The following is a 20,621-nucleotide window of genomic DNA, read 5'->3' as shown; positions in this document are numbered from 1 at the left end:
TAATCCGCGTTGATATGGGGGGACCATATCAACGGGGATTTTCTAATCTGTGGCACACCGTGGAGGTTAGAGTTCTGTAATCCACAAAGAATATTGCGCGCAGACGGCTTGCACTGCGGATTACGGGAAGAATCAGCCACTCCCAGGGGAGATACAGAAATCTGCGATGTTTGTGGATTCCATAATTAATGGCCCCACGGATTAGCGGAAGGAGTCGCGAACCGCGAGTAATTCCAAAATCGACGAGGCCCCTAGTTCACGGAATATTGGAGCGTGGAGTTTTGACGTTCTGCTGCAAATGGAATGTATGTCTCATTTGCCAATCCACTGCTTGATGAAGGTATCTCCACGCCGTGTTTGTCAGTGTCTGGGCTCGTTTAACCACCATGCTGCGCCATGCTGGTTTAGTCTCGGTTGGTGGGGCTGTTTCGGATCCCATGAATCACTAATATTGACCATGGCCAGGAATCAAACTCACGGCACCGATTTAAACAGGAAGTAGCACCAAGACCATCACACCACAGCTCCACTCACATGCACACACGTTCACGTGAATTCAGTTCTGTGTATTTTGTTTCACTTCAGTAACACATTTGTGACAGGATACATCAACCTTACTTCGGCGACAACACAAGCGCTTTAGTTTAATGATTTAAGACCATTTCAACATTAATATAGCACTCTGTATATTTTGGCAAACAGTACTGCAAGCGTGTAAGCGTTAATTTTTTTTGTTGGTAATTATATATATTTGAAATTATACGTTATACCTCTATAACGTGGCATTTCACAGTCGCCATACATTAACTCAAAAAAAGGAATCGCCAAATGTCCTTCCTAATGAGTGTTGGCACGCTCTTTCTGGAGAGAGGGTGGGGGGGGGGGCAAGACTCCATAAATGCCCTTATTTGTCAGTGGGGGACAAGCCAGTGTCACATCGGAACGGCTCGGCTTTTAGGCAGTGGAATTCCGCCTTGCTTGCCTTTGGGAAGAAGGTTTGTGCTGGGGGGTGGTGGTGGTGGGGGTTAGGTGGCGGCTTGTGCTGGGGGGGGTGGTGGTGGGGGTGGTGGGGGCGGCTTGTGCTGGGGTGGTGGGGGTGGTGGGGGAGGTGGGGGTTAGGAGGCGTCACCGCTGCCCGCTCTTGCAGCTCTCCGCAGACAATAGCCTCTGGACCTCCCAATTGGCCCCGGACCTATCGGCCGGTCCAGACCGTGCCCCCCCCTACACCCAGCCCCGCGTGCTCCCATTGGCCGATGGGCGGCGCTGAGGACGCCGAGGGGGTGGGGGGGGGGGCGCGCGCGCCGCACGGGGAGCCGTGCGAGCGGCCGCGCTGGTCCCAGTGGTTGGCAGGAGAGAGCGTGAGACGCGACGTCCTCGGAGCAGGGGAGACAAGCGCGTGTTGCTCTCCGCTGGCTTGAGTAGTCGCGGGGAGTTTCTTGACGGCCGAGACTCCCCTTGGCGCACCCCGTCCGCTGAGTCTCCGTCAGCAGCCCTACAGTACCCCCCCCCCCCTAAAGCCAGCCCCCCTTCCCACCGGCGTGTCGGGGAGATCGGCGCTCACTTCGGAGGTGCAAGGGAGCTTCACGGCGCGCTCGCGTTAGAAGTAAGTTGATGATGTTGTTGCGAGTGTGTTCTTGCCGTCGTTGTATATTGCTGTGAGCGGGCACTTTTGATGAGTTGACCCTCTTTTTTGCGGCTCTTTTCGATTTCTCTGCCTGTGAAGAAGGGTCATTGCCCGAAACGTCGTACGTTATGCGTGCGTTCACTCCTCTCGCTAGGGCAGTGCTCCTGCCGAGTCCCGTGTTAGCGCGTCTGCGCCGTGTTGTGCTGAACACGCATTCATCCAGACGACCAGGCTGTGAACAGTTCCTGTTGATAAACTAACGAGAGCAACAACAACAATTGGTGTCCGTTTTAAAACCTCCTACTGTTGTATTGCTGTTGTTGGTGGTGTTCAATTTTATTTCGTACATTTGCATTGAAGCGCGCAGCGTACAACAAAACCCAACCTCCAATGGACGCGTTTATTGGGGCAGCTGCTAAAGGTGTGGAGAAGCTTTCAAACTTGTTTTGACGTCGGCGAAGTCGTCGAGCAGTCGGCAACCTGGTGGGGTTGAATGACAATTATTTGATTAGGAAAGTCGACGCAATCACTGCGTAATTGTTGAGGAACGCACAGCGCTGGGTGTCGTGCTCTGCCTTGAACAAAATGATAGTGATAGGCTGAGTGTGTTTCTAAAGTATGCTTTAGGTCAACATTTGTACGACCAACAGGGATAATTAGTAATCTTAAGCTGTCAAGTTCAATTAACGGTTGCTAAATAGAGAGAATTTCAGGGAAATTCTAGCTGGGCTGACGAATGCAATCATTCTGTGAATTTTATTTTGCTGTCGATTCGTTGCGCAGACCCCGAAGGTGGCTCGCTTTGCGAGTTTGTGGAATCCATCGAGTTTCGAGCGATTTTATGAAAACAAACATCGTGATGCTGCTCATGCGAATTATGCACAAGCACAAAAACAAACGTAAACTCTGCTGTGAAATGATTAAGGGCCATAGCGGGAAACTTTGCCGATGATCTACATTGCATGTGTTTATTTATCGGCTAATGTTAATAAGGCACGTGTTGAGTTTTTGTAACTTTTCTGAAGTTTGACCTTCATGCTGTTTCACAGTATTTTCATGGGTTCTGGTAATATAAAGACAGCAATGAAGAAGACCACATAATAAAAAAAAAACATTCTGATAAAAGTGAACGTATTTACTTTAATGTAAAGCTAAAAAGGGTACTAGTAAACTAAATGAAGATGGAAATTAATAGTAAAATAAATTACAAACGCATGTGTTTGTGGTTATAAAATGTGCTTAAATTAGATAATTCCGCTTAAAGGGTGCTGCTGCTGCTGCAATAAAGATGCCGCATTGGTGAAACAAGAACGCACGGTATACGGGGAAAGCATCCATCCTGTTCTTTCAATTCAACTGCATTGTTCATTATTTAAAATGTGTCAAAATGTCAAGTGAATTGCGACGATACATTTTAAATAATAAATCGAGGCAACTCAGCGGTCAACCGCCAACATTGTCGGGTGCGAGGGATGCGACACGAGGATGGACTGGGATTTTCAATGGATCCGTCGCAAGCATTCCGTTGTAACGTCTGGTCAAAGCTGTCGCCGCGTTAAGGACACACAGAGAGTGGAGCAGCGCTCGGCTAAATATATCTGAGCCGGACAAATTGTTTCCATATCCATAGAGCCGAGTCGCATCTTCGTTTTTCCATGCCTGTACTTTAGAGCAAACAGCCATTGCTAAATGCTTCATTATGTACAGATTATTTATTATTTCACATTAATCAAAAATGAACCCCTCTCATGTATACGTAATATTTTTTGGGGGAAATAACAGAATCGTAGGAAATAAACTATCAGTAATTAACATCAAATCACATGCTAATTACATTTGTTAACACTGAAAAAAGTGACCTATTTCCACCCAGCGTGAGAATTGCTAATGATTGCACAATTACAAACACTGTTCGTTTAACAAATGCTCATTATGTGATTGTGTTATTTCCTGCCAAGCGTCGTGTGTATTTCTCTATATTACTGCGTACTAAGCTGGGGATACATCGAGCATAAACATCACCTGGTTTATTAGCTTGCAGTATGGTCGTATAGACGTGTGTATATTTTTGGAACACGTTTAATTTTTTTCTTTCTCATTACGATCAGTGTGTCAGGTCTTAGTTTAAAGTCAACAGTTTACAATCCCGAGTCCCATCACTTCCCAAGCATCCGTAGGAGTTCACCGCACAAGAAGAAGCGTCCACCTCCCCCTCCCCACAGGGGATAAGGAAAGCAAATATGGGCAAGAGATTAAAGAAGGCAGATAACTCAGGGTCTCGTGGAAGGCGGAAAATGTAGATCCCAGTTGTAACAACTTTCTCACACCTTCCTGTTGTCCATCCTCTTCTCCTAAACTGACCCCCTACCGTCTCTCGCTACTCTCATTTGACCACCCAACCCACCCCCTCCAGCCTCCCTCCGCATTTAGCCGAAGGGGCCAGAACTAAATCCAAGGCTGGAACAACACCGAGAGATGAGACGCCGCAACTCAGCTGTGTCAACACCACGCCACGCTCGAAAAAAAAAACACCTTGGGCCTGCCCCAGGTTCCGGCTGACGAGCAGAACCACCTCTGATCCTGTCCGAGCCGGCCGGCCCGGCCCGGCACAGGAGCCCGGCCTCCGACCCCCAGTCCCACCCGTACACCCGCCACTATCGTGGCACGACCCCCACCGCCCATGCCCCCCCTCCCCCCTACCCACCGGGGGTCCTGTTGATGAGCTAGACGCATTGCTGCTGTCAGAAAGCAAAAAGACAGCGGAGTAAAGAAAACACATCGGAAGCTGGCAGCACGCTGTGCGCAACGCCTCTGCCCCCTGAAGTTTTGGAAGGGGGAAAAAAAGAAGGGGGAACTGAGGTATGCAAGAAGGACCCTCCTGAGAAATCAACTGGTGCATCTTTCCCACCGGGCATCTCAAAATAGTGACCTCTGTTTTACCCACTAATTTATTTATTTCGTTTATTGGGTGAAGTTTAGTTTAGTTTTCGCAGCAATTAACTTGATCTGGTCATAGTCCTTGTCGGATTGTTTCTTCTTTTTTTCTTCATATATCTCTCTAATTGTGGCTGAATGCCCCATGCTGTGAACGAGTTTCGCTTTCTGCAAGTGGCAACGTGTCCTTTAAACTGCGCTGTGGTCTTGTGTGAGCAAAATCCCCCCCCCCCCAACTCCCGCTGTGCGAGATAGAAGGAACTGATCTTTTCCAATTAAGAGATTTAAAAGTGTCCCTTTCAATTTGCTGGGCTAATTTATCTTCCCGCCTGCAGAGAGGAAACCACAACAAAAAATATTCAAATGTTATTTTCTTCTTAAACACCATGAACAAAAATCACCGTGTTGCAAACTATTGACTGATTTTTTTAAACGACTCCATTGGCTGTAATGATTGGAAATGTTATTTATTCAAACGTTCAACGCTGCATGTGTAGAGTATTAATGCAGTTTCTGACGAACTCATTTTATTTTACGATTGACAAAAACGGTCAATTGTTAAAAAAACTGAAAGCGTAGCGACGTGTCAAACTTTCCACGCAAAGTTCCAATCCAATCATTTAAAATATAGTTTTAGTTTTCTTTGTAAATAATAATAATCACTAACATCCTTGTGTCGAGACGTCACTTCATAACAACAACAGCAACGGAAAACACTTTCACATTTTCGGAGGGTGACAGGATTTTCCAGTTTGATTAAAATTATTCCAGAGTCTGGAAGCGAAACAAAAAATTGACCCGTAAATCCAATCCTAGCTAGTTTTTTTTTCTAGTTTTTTTCACTCAGCCGCTTTCTCAGTCAGTTGGCAAACAGCGGTCCTCTGTCTGCACCGTCCTCATTCTGATCCCGTGAAGGGCTTATTGTACACCAGGCAGAAACGGCCCCGGCGAGAGATAAATCCACGACAACGAGGAGGAACTTGCCGAGTAAGAATCGTGGCCTTTTATGCGCGGTGCTGCCACCACGGCTGTAGGTAGCAAAGACGGCGGCACAAAAGAAAGGGGAGACCGCCACGGTGGCCGAAGCTGTCTGAAGGGGGTTTTCAGGGAGTAGAAAACAAGACCACGTAAAGCTCTCTTCAGCATCCCGAGCATTTCTGTCAAAACATCGGGCTTTCAAGCGGTGGGAAACTGCCTGGATAAAAAAAAAAAAACTAAAATCAAAAGGTTAAAGTCTCCATTCCTCTATTGCCGTAAACCTTTGAAACTGATTTTTGCATCGCACGCACGGACTTGAAACATTACATCGGCTCAAGCGATAATGTTTGTTGTATCACTTACGTGTACGTTTTAAGCGTCCGTTGAGCAATATCTGCTAAGAGAAAACTGTTCAAAGCTCAGCTACCAATAAGATGTTTTCTCCAACTATAAGTTAAATACAAATTGTTGCTACTCTACTTACTCTATCTGATACAAAAAAGGACCAATAGCTCAAATTGAAATAATAGTCGTGATGATTAACAACCCTTTTGTCAATCCACTTACGGACAAAAGCATCCCCGTGCTATGATTGGCCAGTGTAAGTTGGTGAAGAGAGGAGAGTGCCAACACTGGTTCAGATATCATTGTCCATCGCTAGGAATCAAAGTCAAATTGTCGGGTTAATAGCACAGCGTATTAAGAACGTCGCGTGGTGGATTGCAATGTCTGCCACTGATGGCAGAAGGGCCTCCGCTAGCAGGAGCTGTAGAAAGCCTCTTTAGAGAATATTATCGGCCAACTCTTCCATGCTGGAAAGATGTCGGAGTACCGATACTTTAGACCATCACACGCAGCCTGCCGATCGACTCACGGTGGTGTACCCATTTATTCTGCTGGGTGGACCGGGGCTGATGGAATACAACTTGCCAAGTGACGCGCCTGGAGGATGAATCGAACCGGCGACCTCGAGGTTGCAAGTCCGGCGTTATAGCCATTATTACATTTTGGCAGGGACCCTGGAATATTCATATTATCTGTGTAAACATTATACATTATTGATTTGAAGCTTTCGTGACTGTAGGTATAAAATAAAATGAATCATTTTATTTTGAATGAATCATTTTATTTTGAAATGAATTTTGAAATGAATCATTTTATTTTATTAAATAAAATGAATCATTTTATATCATAAAATAAAATGAATCATTTTTTATTTTTTATACCTACGTGACTTTACCGAAAGAACCAAAGAGTATTATACATTATCTGTTTAAAGCCATTGCTAAAGGCAGTGCTGGTTCGTTGGGTTTTATTTGAATTCACACGTGACAACATTCGTTTGACTTCTTCACTTGTGCGTGTATGTTTTGATTTTATTTGCTAACTCACTCCTTGGATGTGTTTCACCACCAACACGTATGTTCCCATCAGTTATTGCCATTACTGTTGCGTTGTTTACAAGGTATTACTAAAACCTACAGTAACGTAAATGCTACGATGCAATGTGTGAGCGCTTACTCTTGTCAACAATGCAGACTGTCATCCGAAATAATAACTTTGTAATTAAGGCTTGTTTACAATTTTGACAAATGTACATTTAAATGTTAGCCGCTAAGCTAACTGAAAACAGATGTTTGATATGACAGACTAACGCTGCCTAGTAGTCTAATCATTGGTCAGCTTTGTTCTGGTGGAAAAAAAAACAGCCTTGCAGTTTTACAGCAGTGTCATTTACTGCTACTTGGACATTCTAAGATTAAATACGAGCAACTAATATTGATATACGTGGGCCGTTTTGATTTGCTTCGAGCGCTTTGAAATGGCTTCATGTGGTGGAATACAATACAGAGCGGATTCGAAATTTTTTGCCATGCGGAGAAATTTCAACATCACGATTGAACTCTCGAAACAAAGGCTGGTATTTGTATTTGCAATCCGCCAAAAGGTTAGCGTACGTGTAGACGTTCATATGGCACATTGTAAGAGCACCTTTTTTAAGTTTTACTAATTCATACGTCACGTGAAATTCATTATTGTAGACATTGCAGCATTACAAACAAACTGCTGCGTGAGTGTATTGGCTGATTGCTGCACGGCAAAGAACAGAATTATTTTGGGATGATGTTTTTGTTATACCGTGTCACAATTTTGGGGTATTTGCGTAGTGGATAGCGCACTGCGCTATCCACTACGCAATCTGATTAGATTCTTGGCCACTGCTAACATTAGTAATGCATGTCTGAGATAGTCCCCACCCCCCCGCTCAATGAACCACACTGACCAGCATGGTGAAGTATGGTCAAACAACCCCCATGACCGACACTGCAAAGGGCTGTAATATTATTATTTTAATTCCTATGATGAAAATATGACTGCTTACATTTAAGCGAAAGTTGACGTTGGCACATTTTGGAGCACAGTCTGATAACGTTACCAGCACTGACGAAGTCACACGTAGTCTTAACATTTGCCTCCATCGGCTTTCAGCTGGTGCCCTTTATTTTATTAAAGGTACATAACATGTAAAAAAATTTACAGAAAAGATGAAACATTAAACATTTACTTGCGATACACTGCATTAAAGCCAGTATATATATATATATATAAAAGAAAATACCAGCGGGTTAAGAGATTAAAATCACTCGACATTTTAACTCGCACCGTACAGAAACCAATTTCTGCTTTACAAGGGCGCCACCGCGCCCCCTTGACAGATTGGCATTTTCTCCTTCTTACAGCCGCCGACGCTGCCGAGGTGGATTTTTGTAAACACAAAAAAAAGCGCGCCATGGCGACTTCCACGCGCGGAGGAGCGGCCTCCCCGCCCGTCGTCCGCTTGGCGGCAGCGGTGGCGATGGCGGCGGCGCTGGCGCTGGCGACGCCGCCCGCCCCGGCCTCCGACTGCCCCGCCCCGTGCCGCTGCGACGGCACCTTCGTGTACTGCAACGACCGGGCGCTGACGTCGGTGCCGGGCGGCATCCCGCGGGAGGCCACCACCCTATTCCTGCAGAACAACCTCATCAACGACGCGGGCATCCCGTCCGAGCTGACGCACCTGCGCGACGTGGACACGGTCTACCTGTACGGCAACCGGCTGGAGGAGTTCCCTACCAACCTGCCGCCGGGCGTCCGCGAGCTGCACCTGCAGGAGAACCGCGTGCGCGTGGTGCCGCGCGCGGCGCTCGCCCGCCTCACCGCCCTCGAGAGGCTGCACCTGGACGACAACGTCGTCACCTCGGTGGGCGTGGAGCGCGGGGCCTTCGCGGGCGCCGCGGCCCTCAAGGTCCTCTTCCTGTCCCGAAACCTCCTGAGCGCCGTGCCCGTCGGCCTGCCCCGCGGCCTCGAGGAGCTGCGGCTCGACGACAACCGCATCGGCGCCATCTCGGAGCAGGCGCTGGGCGGGCTCGGGAGCCTCAAGAGGCTCTTCCTGGAGGGGAACCAGCTGAGCGAGAAGAGCATCGCCGAGCGGGCCTTCCGAGACCTCGACGGCCTCGCCGAGCTGTCCCTCGCCCGCAACGCATTCGCCGCCGTGCCGGCCGACCTGCCGGGGGCGCGGCTGGAGCGGCTCTACCTGCAGGACAACCGCATCTCCAGGATCCCCGCCGGTGCGCTCGCGGGCCTGCGGCAGCTCGCCCGCCTCGACCTGTCCGGCAACAGCCTGGGCGTCCTGCCGCAGGGCGTCTTCGACGACCTGAGCCAGCTGGCGCAGCTGTCGGTGCGCAACAACCCCTGGCGCTGCACCTGCGCGCTGCTCTGGCTGCAGGACTGGATGAAGCGGCGCTCGTCCGTCACCATGGTGCGGGGCATGGTGTGCCAGGCGCCCGAGACGGCTCGCGGAACGCCCCTGGAGGGGCTGGCGCTCGACTGCCGCGCCTCCGGGGACGGCGCGGGGCGCGCGAGAGCGGCGGCGACGTCGACGCAGGCGCGGCCCGCCGATCGCGACGCGCGGACCACGGCGAGGCCGGGCCCGCGGACCCAACCCCCCCGCGCCGGCGCCCCCAAGCACGGCGTTCCCGCGGCGGCCTCCGAGAGCGACCTGGAGGTGCGGTTGTCGGACGTCACCGACAGCAGCCTGCGCGTGAGCTGGAGGGCGCCGCCCGGCGTCAAGGTCCTCAAGCTCCACTGGGCCCGGCTCGGGCAGAGCGCGGCGGCCGGAGGCGGCGGCGCGGGAGACGCCGACAAGGTGATCGTGGCCGGCGACGGGGGCGGCGGCGGCGGCCACCGGATCCTGCGCCTGCAGCCCGGCGGCACCTACAGGGTGTGCGCCGTCGTCGCGGACCCGGGCGACGACCGCCGCCTCGCCGACCTGCACGCGTGCGCCGAGGCGAGGACGCCGAGCCCGTCCGACTTCAACTCGTCGGCGCCGACGAACCGCGAGCGGGGGGACGGGCGGGCGAGCGGAGCGGGCGGCGTGGGAGGCGGCGCCGGGGCGATCGGCGGCGCCGTCGCCGCGGTCGCCGCGGCCGCGTGCCTCGCCGCGGCCGCCGCCTACGCGCTCAGGGGGCGCTGCTGGCGCCGCCTGGCCGGCGGCACGGGCGGCAGCGGAGGCGTGGGGCGGCGGCGGCGCGAGGCCTGCGACTACGTGGACGGCTCCGCCAAGAAGAAGGACATGTCCATGCTGGAGAGCGGAGACGGCTCGTCTTTCCAGGTGGTGCCGCTGAACGGCGCACACCCCGCGCGGGACGAGTTCACGATACAGACGGTGTTCCCGCAGCGCCACGGCGCCGGGATCGGTGGGGGGGGTGGAGGTGGTGGCGGCGGCGGCGGATGTGGCAGCGGCCTGGTTTACAAATATCACCAGAACGCCGGCGGTGAGGTGCACAGGGGCCGGCGAGATAGCGGGGTGCCCGACTCGGACCACTCGCAGACGTAGGCCGCTTGCCGCTAGCCGGCTGCCGTGACGGAACCGCAGGTTGATGGACGGTGGCAGCTGCGGAGTGGCATCGGCTGGATGTCAATCAAGGGACCCTTTAAAATGTGCCAGAAGAAAATCCCATAACGTAAATGTTTCTTCTGCAATGAGCTCATTGTTTTTTTTTCTGGAGTGTGATGTGCACTTTGGACACTCGCTCGTCACAAGTACGGTGAACAATGGCCTTGCAGCGATTGTATTGTATGCGGACAATTCCATTAGCATTTCCTCCTACTCCGGCTGGTATGTCATGGTGGCGTACGTAATGTAATACCGGGTTACACGACATTACACTGGCATGTGTAATACATTCTGCTCACAGACAGTTGTTCAGACGCATTCGGACAAGTCGCTTACGAACACCTTCGTATATTTTTTAATAACTGCAGTGATGTGGTTTTTAAAAAGCAATATGATGTTGATGAGTGAAATGTACAAAAAGCAAGGTTTTCATTCGCAGAACGCTTGCGTCAGAAGTCGAAGGGACATGCCTCAGACACGACGACGTTTTACCGCCCAGGATGTTCCTTGAGCACCACGAGCGGCTGCTGAAGACGGCGTGAATCTACGCAGCCACCGCCGGCGAACGACGCCCAGTCAAACGGAAGCGTGAAACGCGGCAAGGGGCCTGCTTGGGAAAGATTATTTAAATAATATTTTTTACGAACGCACATATAGACGCCGTCAGAGTCATTTTAACACGCCTTCCGCCCGTAGTTGTGTTCCCTGTGAATAGTACTGTAATGCGTTCATCACGCTTGGTGGCTCTCTGCTGCCGCGCAGCTTGAAAGAGCGGCGACGCGGCTGCTCCGGCCCTCGTCTCGAGGTCACGCTGCGTATTCGTCACACAATGGCGCCATATGGGGCCAGACAGGACGGAGTGTGCAAGTGCCGTTTGGAATGGGGCACTGCGGTCTCGACTGTATTGCTCTGCGGCAGGGGTAAGGGCCTGCCAGATAGGGCCCCGTGACTATCACGCGGCCCGTGGCCAACGTGAGGACCGGCAAATGGATATTTTATCTGATTGGAGTGGCAGAATGGTGGGGTAAGTGCACCGCACGATGATCTGACGGCCCGAGTTCGAGTCCCAGCCACGGATAACGTCTGTGGCGGAGGGATATCTGAACAGGTCCAGGGCGACCCTACCCCTTCACCAAGCCCTGCTGACCAGCGTGATGAAGTATGGTCAAAAACCTTCATGGTTGACATGGCGTGGGGAGGCCTTCATCCCAGCGGCGGATTGACGGTTCAAAATTACCGCTATGATATTCGGTGATTTTCAAAGCCTTTCCACAACAACTTGGCAAGGCTGCCACGAATGTCATTAATCATCTCGCTGCCACTGTCAAAGCAGCCCCATCTCAAATAGGTTCAAAGTAATTATTGCCATCAATTTAACCGCAAAGCGATGGACTTCATCGTAGCTTTTTGTTCTTTGTCTTAAAGAGTCTTTTGGAAGCGATGCCTTTCTTGCAATGTATTATCCCCAATCCAATGCTGATGCATTATGCTGCTGCCTGTCCACAAATATCCGGAAATTTCTGTAAATGGTAGACAATTACGTGAAATGGCTCCAGCGGTGTTTATAAATGTCACGTGGAACACCGTTGGAGCAGTTACATCTATATTATATATAAAACAAACTCTTGCACTGCCATCCATGGCTTTTCACAAACACAGGCTTAATTCTAGTGTTGGAACTTGTCGTGCTCTCTGCTACAGCTTATACCACCACAGCAGAGCAGTCTAAGCGTGTACATTATATGTTTTTTTTTCTGTGTTAAGGTATAAAATGTAATAAAGTTTTTAATTAAAGTTGCAGTTTTCATTTTCAGTTTTTTTCTGCCAGGGGAAGGTCTCTAATTGTACAGACTGAAGCCGGCTTCACTCCTGAGTGATCAAAATCGCGCAACTTTAAATCTTGGCCTGCGACCGCTCTGTCGACACCTCAGCGAGTAGTGGCACAGCGAGGATATTAAACGGCGTATTCCAGATCGGGAAACAACCGATCGCAGTTGCAGTTCACAATGTTGGTGAAATTCAACGCCGCAAAACGCCGAGCAGATGGACGCTCCAAGGCAGAGACACCGGATTGCGCAAACCGGTCGCAACTGTTCGCAGAGACGTCCGCATAAGCGATTCAGTTGCGTGCAACCGAGTTGCGTAGAACCGATCGCTCAAGGTGTGGACGACATGGCTTGAGCGCACGGTGTATAAATATACGTCAAGGTCACAAAGGAGTGGAGTTAGAGACTGCACGGTCTCGGAGAGCCTTGAGCTAATTTGCCGCAACGGAAGGAAGCTCGCCAACTTTAACTTTTTTTCACGATCCCGACGCGGGTGAGGAATTCCTCCGACGCAGCCTCTGCTGTCGCCTGCCTCGAAACAGTCCGTCACACTAAAGAGACACCTAACAAGGTTACCGGTGACTCAAACTTGGGTGATGTTTTAAAAAATGTAGACTTTTGCATGGGGGTTATTATATTTTTTTGTACCATTAATTTCGCCGAGACGCCAAGCCGAGGGTGCGAGAGCTCATTTGCGGTGCTATCTCAGGGGTGGTGGCGTGAGGTTGGATGGCGACGCCAATTAGCGGATCGTGGCGCAGCAACGTGGGAGCAAGACCGAGAGGGCACGCGATACCCGGGGACGTGTTTCACGCGGGGATACGCGAGGGGGAAGGCGTTGAAGGCGCCAACGACGTCGCCATGGCGCTGGCTACGGGCCGAGTTGCCAATTTGTTGATATTTTGGTGATATTGTTGGCGATATTGTGGGTTGTATTTAGGCATCGGCTGGCAAGCGACATGCGATTTTAGACCGAGAGAGGAGGATTTCTCCACAATTCTAGGCTGTCGCCTGATGAAGCCGGTTCGTAATTAACGGTGAAATGTCGTACTCGAATTGTACCTGTTGTGGGTTTGCTCTCCAACACACCGGTGTGCTGAACTCATTGGAAACGTTTTGTTTACCTGACAAACGTTCCTGCTTGGCTGCGTCGGGTGGTGGTGGGTTTAACGACACATTCATATCTACACGATCTAACACAAAAACACGTCTATTATGGACAATATTGATCGCGAAAGCCTAAGCGTTAAACTGAGATGAGATTCTTCACCACGAGATGCAAATTGCGAATAAGGAATGAGTGACGCATCGGCTAAGAGAATGGTTTGTGCTTTTGTAATATTAGGTGGAGATTGTTTTCTCTCAATAACGATAATAAGCCCTGTGTGTTTCTCATGCACAGACATTTTTATAAAAGTTGATAATGGATGTAATGCCCGCTTGTTTGACGGCAGTGTGGACTGCACAGTCACAATAACGATACATTCATGTATTTATGGAAAGGATAGGAATATATTTGTGATATTAAAATAAATTGGTTTGAGTGCCCAGTGAAAAGTATAAAGGCAAAAGGCTGTTCAGACTTTTAACACGAATGCTTCAATAGCCATTGTTAGATCTTCAGCAGAGTTATGAAAGTCTACGTAGTACGATGAGAATGCTGTAACTTTAATATTTACTGCCGTATATTTTTCAACGCTCAACGTTCGGCAAAAGCAAGAATCGTATAATACCCTCGTTAGAAACTCATGATCTGGTTTGCATGAAAATGGGAAATATAACTGATTATTGATTAAATATTCACGAAACCCATATTTTACAGCAGGAAGTCCCGTGCACATTTGACACTTATTTTTAAATGATTAAATGTCCTAAATGTAACTGATTAATGGTGTGGGTGTAAACTGAGCACTTTTCAACTAACTTCCACCTCATTTTATGATATTACCTTAATATCGTCAGTACGAGAACGTCGCGAATAATACATCACTTTTTTGGAAGATTTATTGCTTTGAAAAAGAAAATCTATAATAGCAATAAGCTTCTTATAATTCGACAAAAAAAATCTCTGCAATTGAATGATGCCATGAATAGGACGGGGTCTAATACGTGACCTCTGTGTCCTTTGAAGGAAGAAACACCCCCATGTGCTCATTCATTAACCTCTGCTTTACCACAGTAACCTATTTGTCTGAACATCATTGGCATCTTTCTATTGTAATTATTTTTTTTATAAATCACGAATCCAACAGTGCAGCAGCCACATCCGTTTGTTCCATTTTATTCCCCAAATTAGCGAAACGTATTTCTGAGAACAACAACAAAAAAGCACATTGGTAAAATCACAATGGGATTATTGTATTTTGCTACCGCGATGCCACTTTAAGTGAACTTTTTCTTGTTGGTGTTAAACCACATTTCGTCGTGAATTTCACTCCCGGTCGTGACCAAGGTGGACGGGCTCACAAAGGGCCTTCTTTGCCTTTGTTCTCATTTCACTGCTTCACGCTGGGCGCATTCGGGCGGCGATGCCGGGATTTTTTGTCCCAAGGCGGAGCGGAATGCACCGGGAGTCGGTCCGCATGAAGGCCACGCGTCATATCGTCTCCGGGTCCCACTAAATAAGTACAGTGCGGGATCGAATAGCCACGGTCACAGCCACCACCCCCCCCCCCCCCAACTTCTACGAGAGGCTCGATGAATGGGCAGCCTTGTCGCCAACAACTACAAAAAAATCCAGCTTGCCTTTCAGCTTCTCTCCCAACACTTGCCTGCTCCTTTTGATTGCTGCTGCTCCTCCTCCTCTCCCTGTAACTGACTCCAACTGCCTCGCTTTGCCCGAACCCAGCACACAAACAAATTGGGTAATAAAGGCAATTATAATATGAAAGAGAGGGAGGGAAAAAAACACACACACAATCCGTATCTGCTCGTGGTACTCGCTATCGATTTAACTCAGAGCAGTTGTGGTTCATTTTAATTGCGGACGTTTTGTGTTCAGCGGCTGTGTTTACAGAGCGGTTACTTGCGTTACAGTCGAACAGGGCCGAATTAAGTTGACGCTCATGAGACTTGCCATGTCGGAATAATAATAATAATAATCACATTCCGAGCCAAAATGTACTTGCTTTGTATTAATTTACCGAAATGTAAAGTAGTACAGAGATGGGAGTTTTGAACTCGCGAAATGCAATAATGGCCCTCCGGCGCGTTTTTCGGGTTGCTCCACGTGTTGTTCGCCACGATGCCCGACGTTTCGCTCCACGCACCGGGTGGGAGCTTCCTCGGCAGCTGAACTGAGAAAGCTCTCAGCAGTTCCAACGGAGCAGCGCAACTGCAAAACGCGCCGGAGAGCTGCACAGCACGACCACGTACACCACGACACCACGACCCGCTCACCACGACACCACGACTCGCTCACCACGACCCGCTCACCACGACACCACGACTCGTACACCACGACCCGCTCACTACGACACCACAACTCATACACCACGACTCGTACACCACGACACCACGACTCGCTCACCACGACACCACGACCCGCTCACCACGACTCGTACACCACGACACCACGACTCGTACACCACGACACCACGACTCGTACACCACGACACCACGACCCGCTCACCACGACACCACGACTCGTACACCACGACACCACGACTCGTACACCACGACACCACGACTCGTACACCACGACACCACGACCCGCTCACCACGACACCACGACTCGCTCACCACGACACCACGACTCGTACACCACGACACCACGACTCGTACACCACGACACCACGACTCGTACACCACGACACCACGACTCGTACACCACGACCCGCTCACCACGACCCGCTCACCACGACACCACGACTCGTACACCACGACACCACGACCCGCTCACCACGACACCACGACTCGTACACCACGACACCACGACTCGTACACCACGACACCACGACTCGTACACCACGACACCACGACTCGAACACCACGACACCACGACTCGCTCACCACGACACCACGACTCGTACACCACGACACCACGACTCGTACACTACGACACCACGACTCGTACACCACGACACCACGACCCGCTCACCACGACGCGAGAGTGTCACGCAGCGCACCTTCCCAGGAGGAAGCGCAACTTCAGCACCGCGTGGTGGAATACATCGCCACTTACCATTGGCGCGCGGGCTACTTGAACAAGGGTTTGGCTGTCACCGTTTATTGACACCAACGTGACCCCATTAATATAGAAAGGCGCGCGCCGCTGTTATGTAGAGATTTCAGCTTGATAGCCTGGTCAATATTGGCATTTCAAAGCATGGTGATGTTGGCAGACCTTCAAAAAAATATTGTGTTCACACAAGCAACCTATTTTTTGGGTAAATGTTTCAAAACAGTTTTGACATATACTTCCACAACATATTTTGCTAGTGTTGGGCGGTAATTGTCGAGGGTTTTTTTTTCCAGCAAGAAAAAAAAGACTCAGTGCTTCCACGAGTCGCTCATTGCAGTTTCTATTTTAGCTTGTGGAGAAGCATGTGGCCACTGGATAAACGATCGAGGTCTCTCCTTCCTCGTTCTTAAACTGTCTGACCCCATAATCACATTTTATGACACGCCATCTTCACTCCCTGACTGCGAAACAAACCAAAACAAGATGGAAGGATCAATCTGCGAACAAGCAAGTCAAGGCAATGCGTTGACCCACCGCACACACACCAAAAAAAGTATAAGCCCACACATAGCTCCAATGATAGCCCTAAACCTGTGGTGGAAACTTCATATTCCCGAGGAACGAGTCCAGTCTCTCCATGGGAGGACTGGTTGTTGACTTCCCACAAAGAGGTGGTTAGAGATTGTATATCCCCTGGGGATAGCGTACACAGACAAATCTGAATAAACACAGAAGCCTTCCGATTGCGAATTGGCTGATAATTACAGGGACTTGCGGGGTGTAATTAAGGTATAAAAATAATAAAGATACCCATCACAGGTAGCTCAACAAGTAGCTGGCTCAGATATATCTCTCTATAGCCGGAGGGGTTCTTTGCGAGTCATCACCAACTAGGCTGGATTGCAACTAATCCCATCTTAGCAAAAAACTACATTTCTCAGCTGTAAGTGGTGATGCTTATCTATTTTGTCAGGATGGCTCCGAGGCGAGGTTTTGTTTCTGGAGGGGTCGCACTCAACTTAGTTTACTGAAGAAACTCCCAGCACGTGGAGCGAAACGTCGGACCTCCGTGCTGAGCAACGCTCGGTACAACCTGAACGAGCATCGGAGAGCCGAACGGTGAATCCGCACGCGTCCTACTCAGGAGCATCAATTGCGCGGTGAATCTTTCTGCCCCATCTCAGTCTGCTCCGTCACATTTTCTTGGGTCGCTCAGAAAACACCTCGCCGTGCCTCCACGCCGTTTAAAGGAGGGTGCTGATTCGGGATGTTTGGCCGATCTCTTTGAAGCGTTGTGTGTGTATGTGGGAGGGAATATGTCATGTCCGAAGATGTGTTAAACAAACTACAGAATAACGGGGCGCAGGCTCTAGACTTCTAGCTCAGCAACCTACTTGATGCGCTGCCCGTGAAGCAAAAGTAACAAGAAATTCGATCCGTATTCGCCAGTGTGCTCGCTGTTAAGTTAAATAGCTTTTACCATAATCGATGTGGTGATCATGTACAACACTTTCGGTGAATTATGGGAACGCTTAAATTAAAATGGGATGGCCGAAAATAGTACAGTACCACTTTTTTTTAAAACCACTTTAACAACAATGTCTGAAACGCCAGTTCTTTACTCAATTCGTGCTTGCGAAATTATCTGTGCATGTGGTTAGTGTTGTTGTCCTTTAGTACGGTGCGAAAGAAGCTCAACGTACAGACATTGCAGTAGAGCATGTTACTGTATCTACAAACACAACAACAGCAAAAAAACAACTCAACATCGCCCCACGTTCAGCTCTTCAACTTCATGCTGTTCGAATTTTTTATTTTTTCTCTCCTCCTAAATCAAACAAAAGCCAGGATACAAATTCCTATCCATTCCCGTACCTCCTTTGTGCACAACCCTAAGCGGCAATGCATCATCAATTGGTAGCGGGGGCCTTTGTAAATGAATTCAGAACGGGCGAATAAAAATCGATTTGAGGCGAGCCGGGGCAGTCGTCTATCGCTGCCTCTGTTCTTCCACTTTGTCTCGCGGCCCTGCCTCGCTCCGCACATGTCAAGGGGCGTCATTCCTGCATGCACTATCCCTGCCGCTCCGGCAACTGCATGTGGGCCCAGCTGGGCGTGAATGGGGGGGGGGGGCAATGCTTCTGCTGCTGCCTTTGACTTAAACTAGACGATAAACTGAAACTATATATCACGTTAACCAGGTAAGACCCAAGGAAACTACGTAGATTTTTTTTTCAGCAGCGACCTGGTCATGCTAAATGATGGCCCAACGAAGTGGCTTATCACGTGGACATTTATTGCAGCCTAATACTCCACAAGCGTGATATTGATTGAGAGTGAGACACGCGAACTCCAAATATACAGCAGGCGTCAGGGTCGAAACCCACGACCTCCTGTGCACCAGGCGAGGATGTTAACATCTTGTCACCGCTCCACCTTAATGGAAGCAGCGGGCTCACAAGCCTGGAATATTTATGGCCGTGGCAGCGTGGGTTGCTTTATGCGTGTAGTCGTCTGATGGCATTGATGTTGATGATGGTGGTGATATATATATACATATATATGTCTCTGGCCAGGTGGGACTGTGGTTATAGAGTAGTGGAAACTCACCATCAGATGATCATCTCTCCATCATTATCATCAGCGGCAGCCATCATCTATCCACTGGTTGATGATAGTTTCCAAAATCCGTTACCATCCTCCATAATCACTCGATAGAAATGCCCATCCAGCCCCTGCACACGAGCTGATCGCATCCACTCAAATCTACTGGTGGACATTCTCCCCTGCCGTGGCTGCCACTCCAACGTTGGCCTGCACCACGAGCCATCATCCCTTCCAGCCGAGATGTGTTTTCTTTTTTCTTCGCCAGCAGAGCAGTGATGAAGTTGGGGCAAGTGCAGGTGTCGGGTGGCAACGTTGCATCGCGGGACCACGAGGTACGATGACGGCTTGGGGGGAGACCTTCGTCCAGCAGTCGATTGACCACGGCTGATGATGATGCATTGAAACTCTCTTTTCTTACGTACAGGTACAACGTACACCATAAGATTACGTGGAATGAATGGGCACGAGGATCAGCACAGCACTAAAGGCGGCACACAAAAGCACACCAAGAGGCAAAGATCCCTTTGAGCTCAATTATTTTTCTCGGTTCTATTAAATGTGCCCTACATTGTAATTAAAGCCCAGAATAATACATTAGTACAGGGCACTGAGCGCCGTGTAGGGTACACACAGCACTCTGGTGCTACCCTTTAAGATTGTAGAAAGTGCACATGCAGTGCCATAACTCTCTCGTTATCGTATGAAGGGTGATCCATTTATAAATACCACAGCGAGGTATAACGACCTTCTTGCTGTTTGCTATCCAGAGGTTCACTGGTTGCAATCCAGAGGGCACCGGTGTGATGTTCCTGCAGGGCAGTCGCAGCAATGGGTAAGTGTCTCTGAATCCTCCTCTGTGTGTACGTTGAACTTCTTTCGCACCATACGTAGCCAACCGTGCGAATACTCTCGTCCACCTAAGAGTATAAATGGGTGCACCGCAATTAGTGGATTGTCACGTCACGTGTGGTGGGGTAAAATGTTGGTGTCCCCACCGCTTAGAACAGGTATGGGTGGCGTGGACGTGTCGGTGGAAAATATCTTCTGCTGGAGGGCCTCTCAAGAGCTCTGTATATTGGCGGCCCTTCTGCCAGCAGTGACATGAGAAGGCAATTGCAGGGCTGCACCTGTTCCTTTAATTTATTCTCAAAAGGTGATTGAATATTGTTCATGGATGGCATGGATTGGAGATGCTGGGATCTGTGGCTCACGCAACGAAGACAAAGATGCCCCGTGTAGCCTTCACAGGCCGCTGGGGCAAGTGCTGTTAGCAAGTAACACCGATGAAGGACGGAACGGTACACGAAAGGGTGGGTGGCCAGCACCACGCCGACTGCCTTTGCCTCCGCAGTGGCGATGTTTACACACCACACCAGGTACTCAATTGAGGCTCAGTCAACCTAGGGGAGGCCCAGGACCAGTTCAGATTTTCGTCACTGTTGTTGGCCGTGAGCGAGAATCTAATTCGGGTCGCTGGGTTCGTCGTGCAGCGCGCTAACCGCCACACTACCGCTCCCCACTCACGCACACAAA

At 49.7% G+C, this 20,621-nt stretch overlaps 1 protein-coding gene across 1 annotated transcript; it reads left to right on the top strand.

Moving 5' to 3' along the window:
- Positions 1 to 1,343: 1,343 nt before the first annotated feature.
- LOC133361214 (leucine-rich repeat transmembrane protein FLRT1-like) lies at positions 1,344 to 12,266 on the top strand. The gene is made up of 2 exons (XM_061580101.1): positions 1,344 to 1,603; positions 8,278 to 12,266. Exon 2 carries the CDS (start codon positions 8,328 to 8,330, stop codon positions 10,410 to 10,412), a length of 2,085 nt encoding a protein of 694 aa, XP_061436085.1. The 5' UTR covers positions 1,344 to 1,603; positions 8,278 to 8,327; the 3' UTR covers positions 10,413 to 12,266.
- Positions 12,267 to 20,621: the final 8,355 nt, after the last annotated feature.

The sequence above is a fragment of the Lethenteron reissneri genome, chromosome 8 (genome assembly GCF_015708825.2).
Source record: "Lethenteron reissneri isolate LAM-NWPU_2019-01 chromosome 8, ASM1570882v1, whole genome shotgun sequence".
NCBI classification, from domain to species: Eukaryota; Metazoa; Chordata; class Hyperoartia; order Petromyzontiformes; family Petromyzontidae; genus Lethenteron; species Lethenteron reissneri.
The sequence above is the reverse complement of the archived record's forward strand: the minus strand, read 5'-3'. Positions and strand labels throughout refer to the sequence as shown.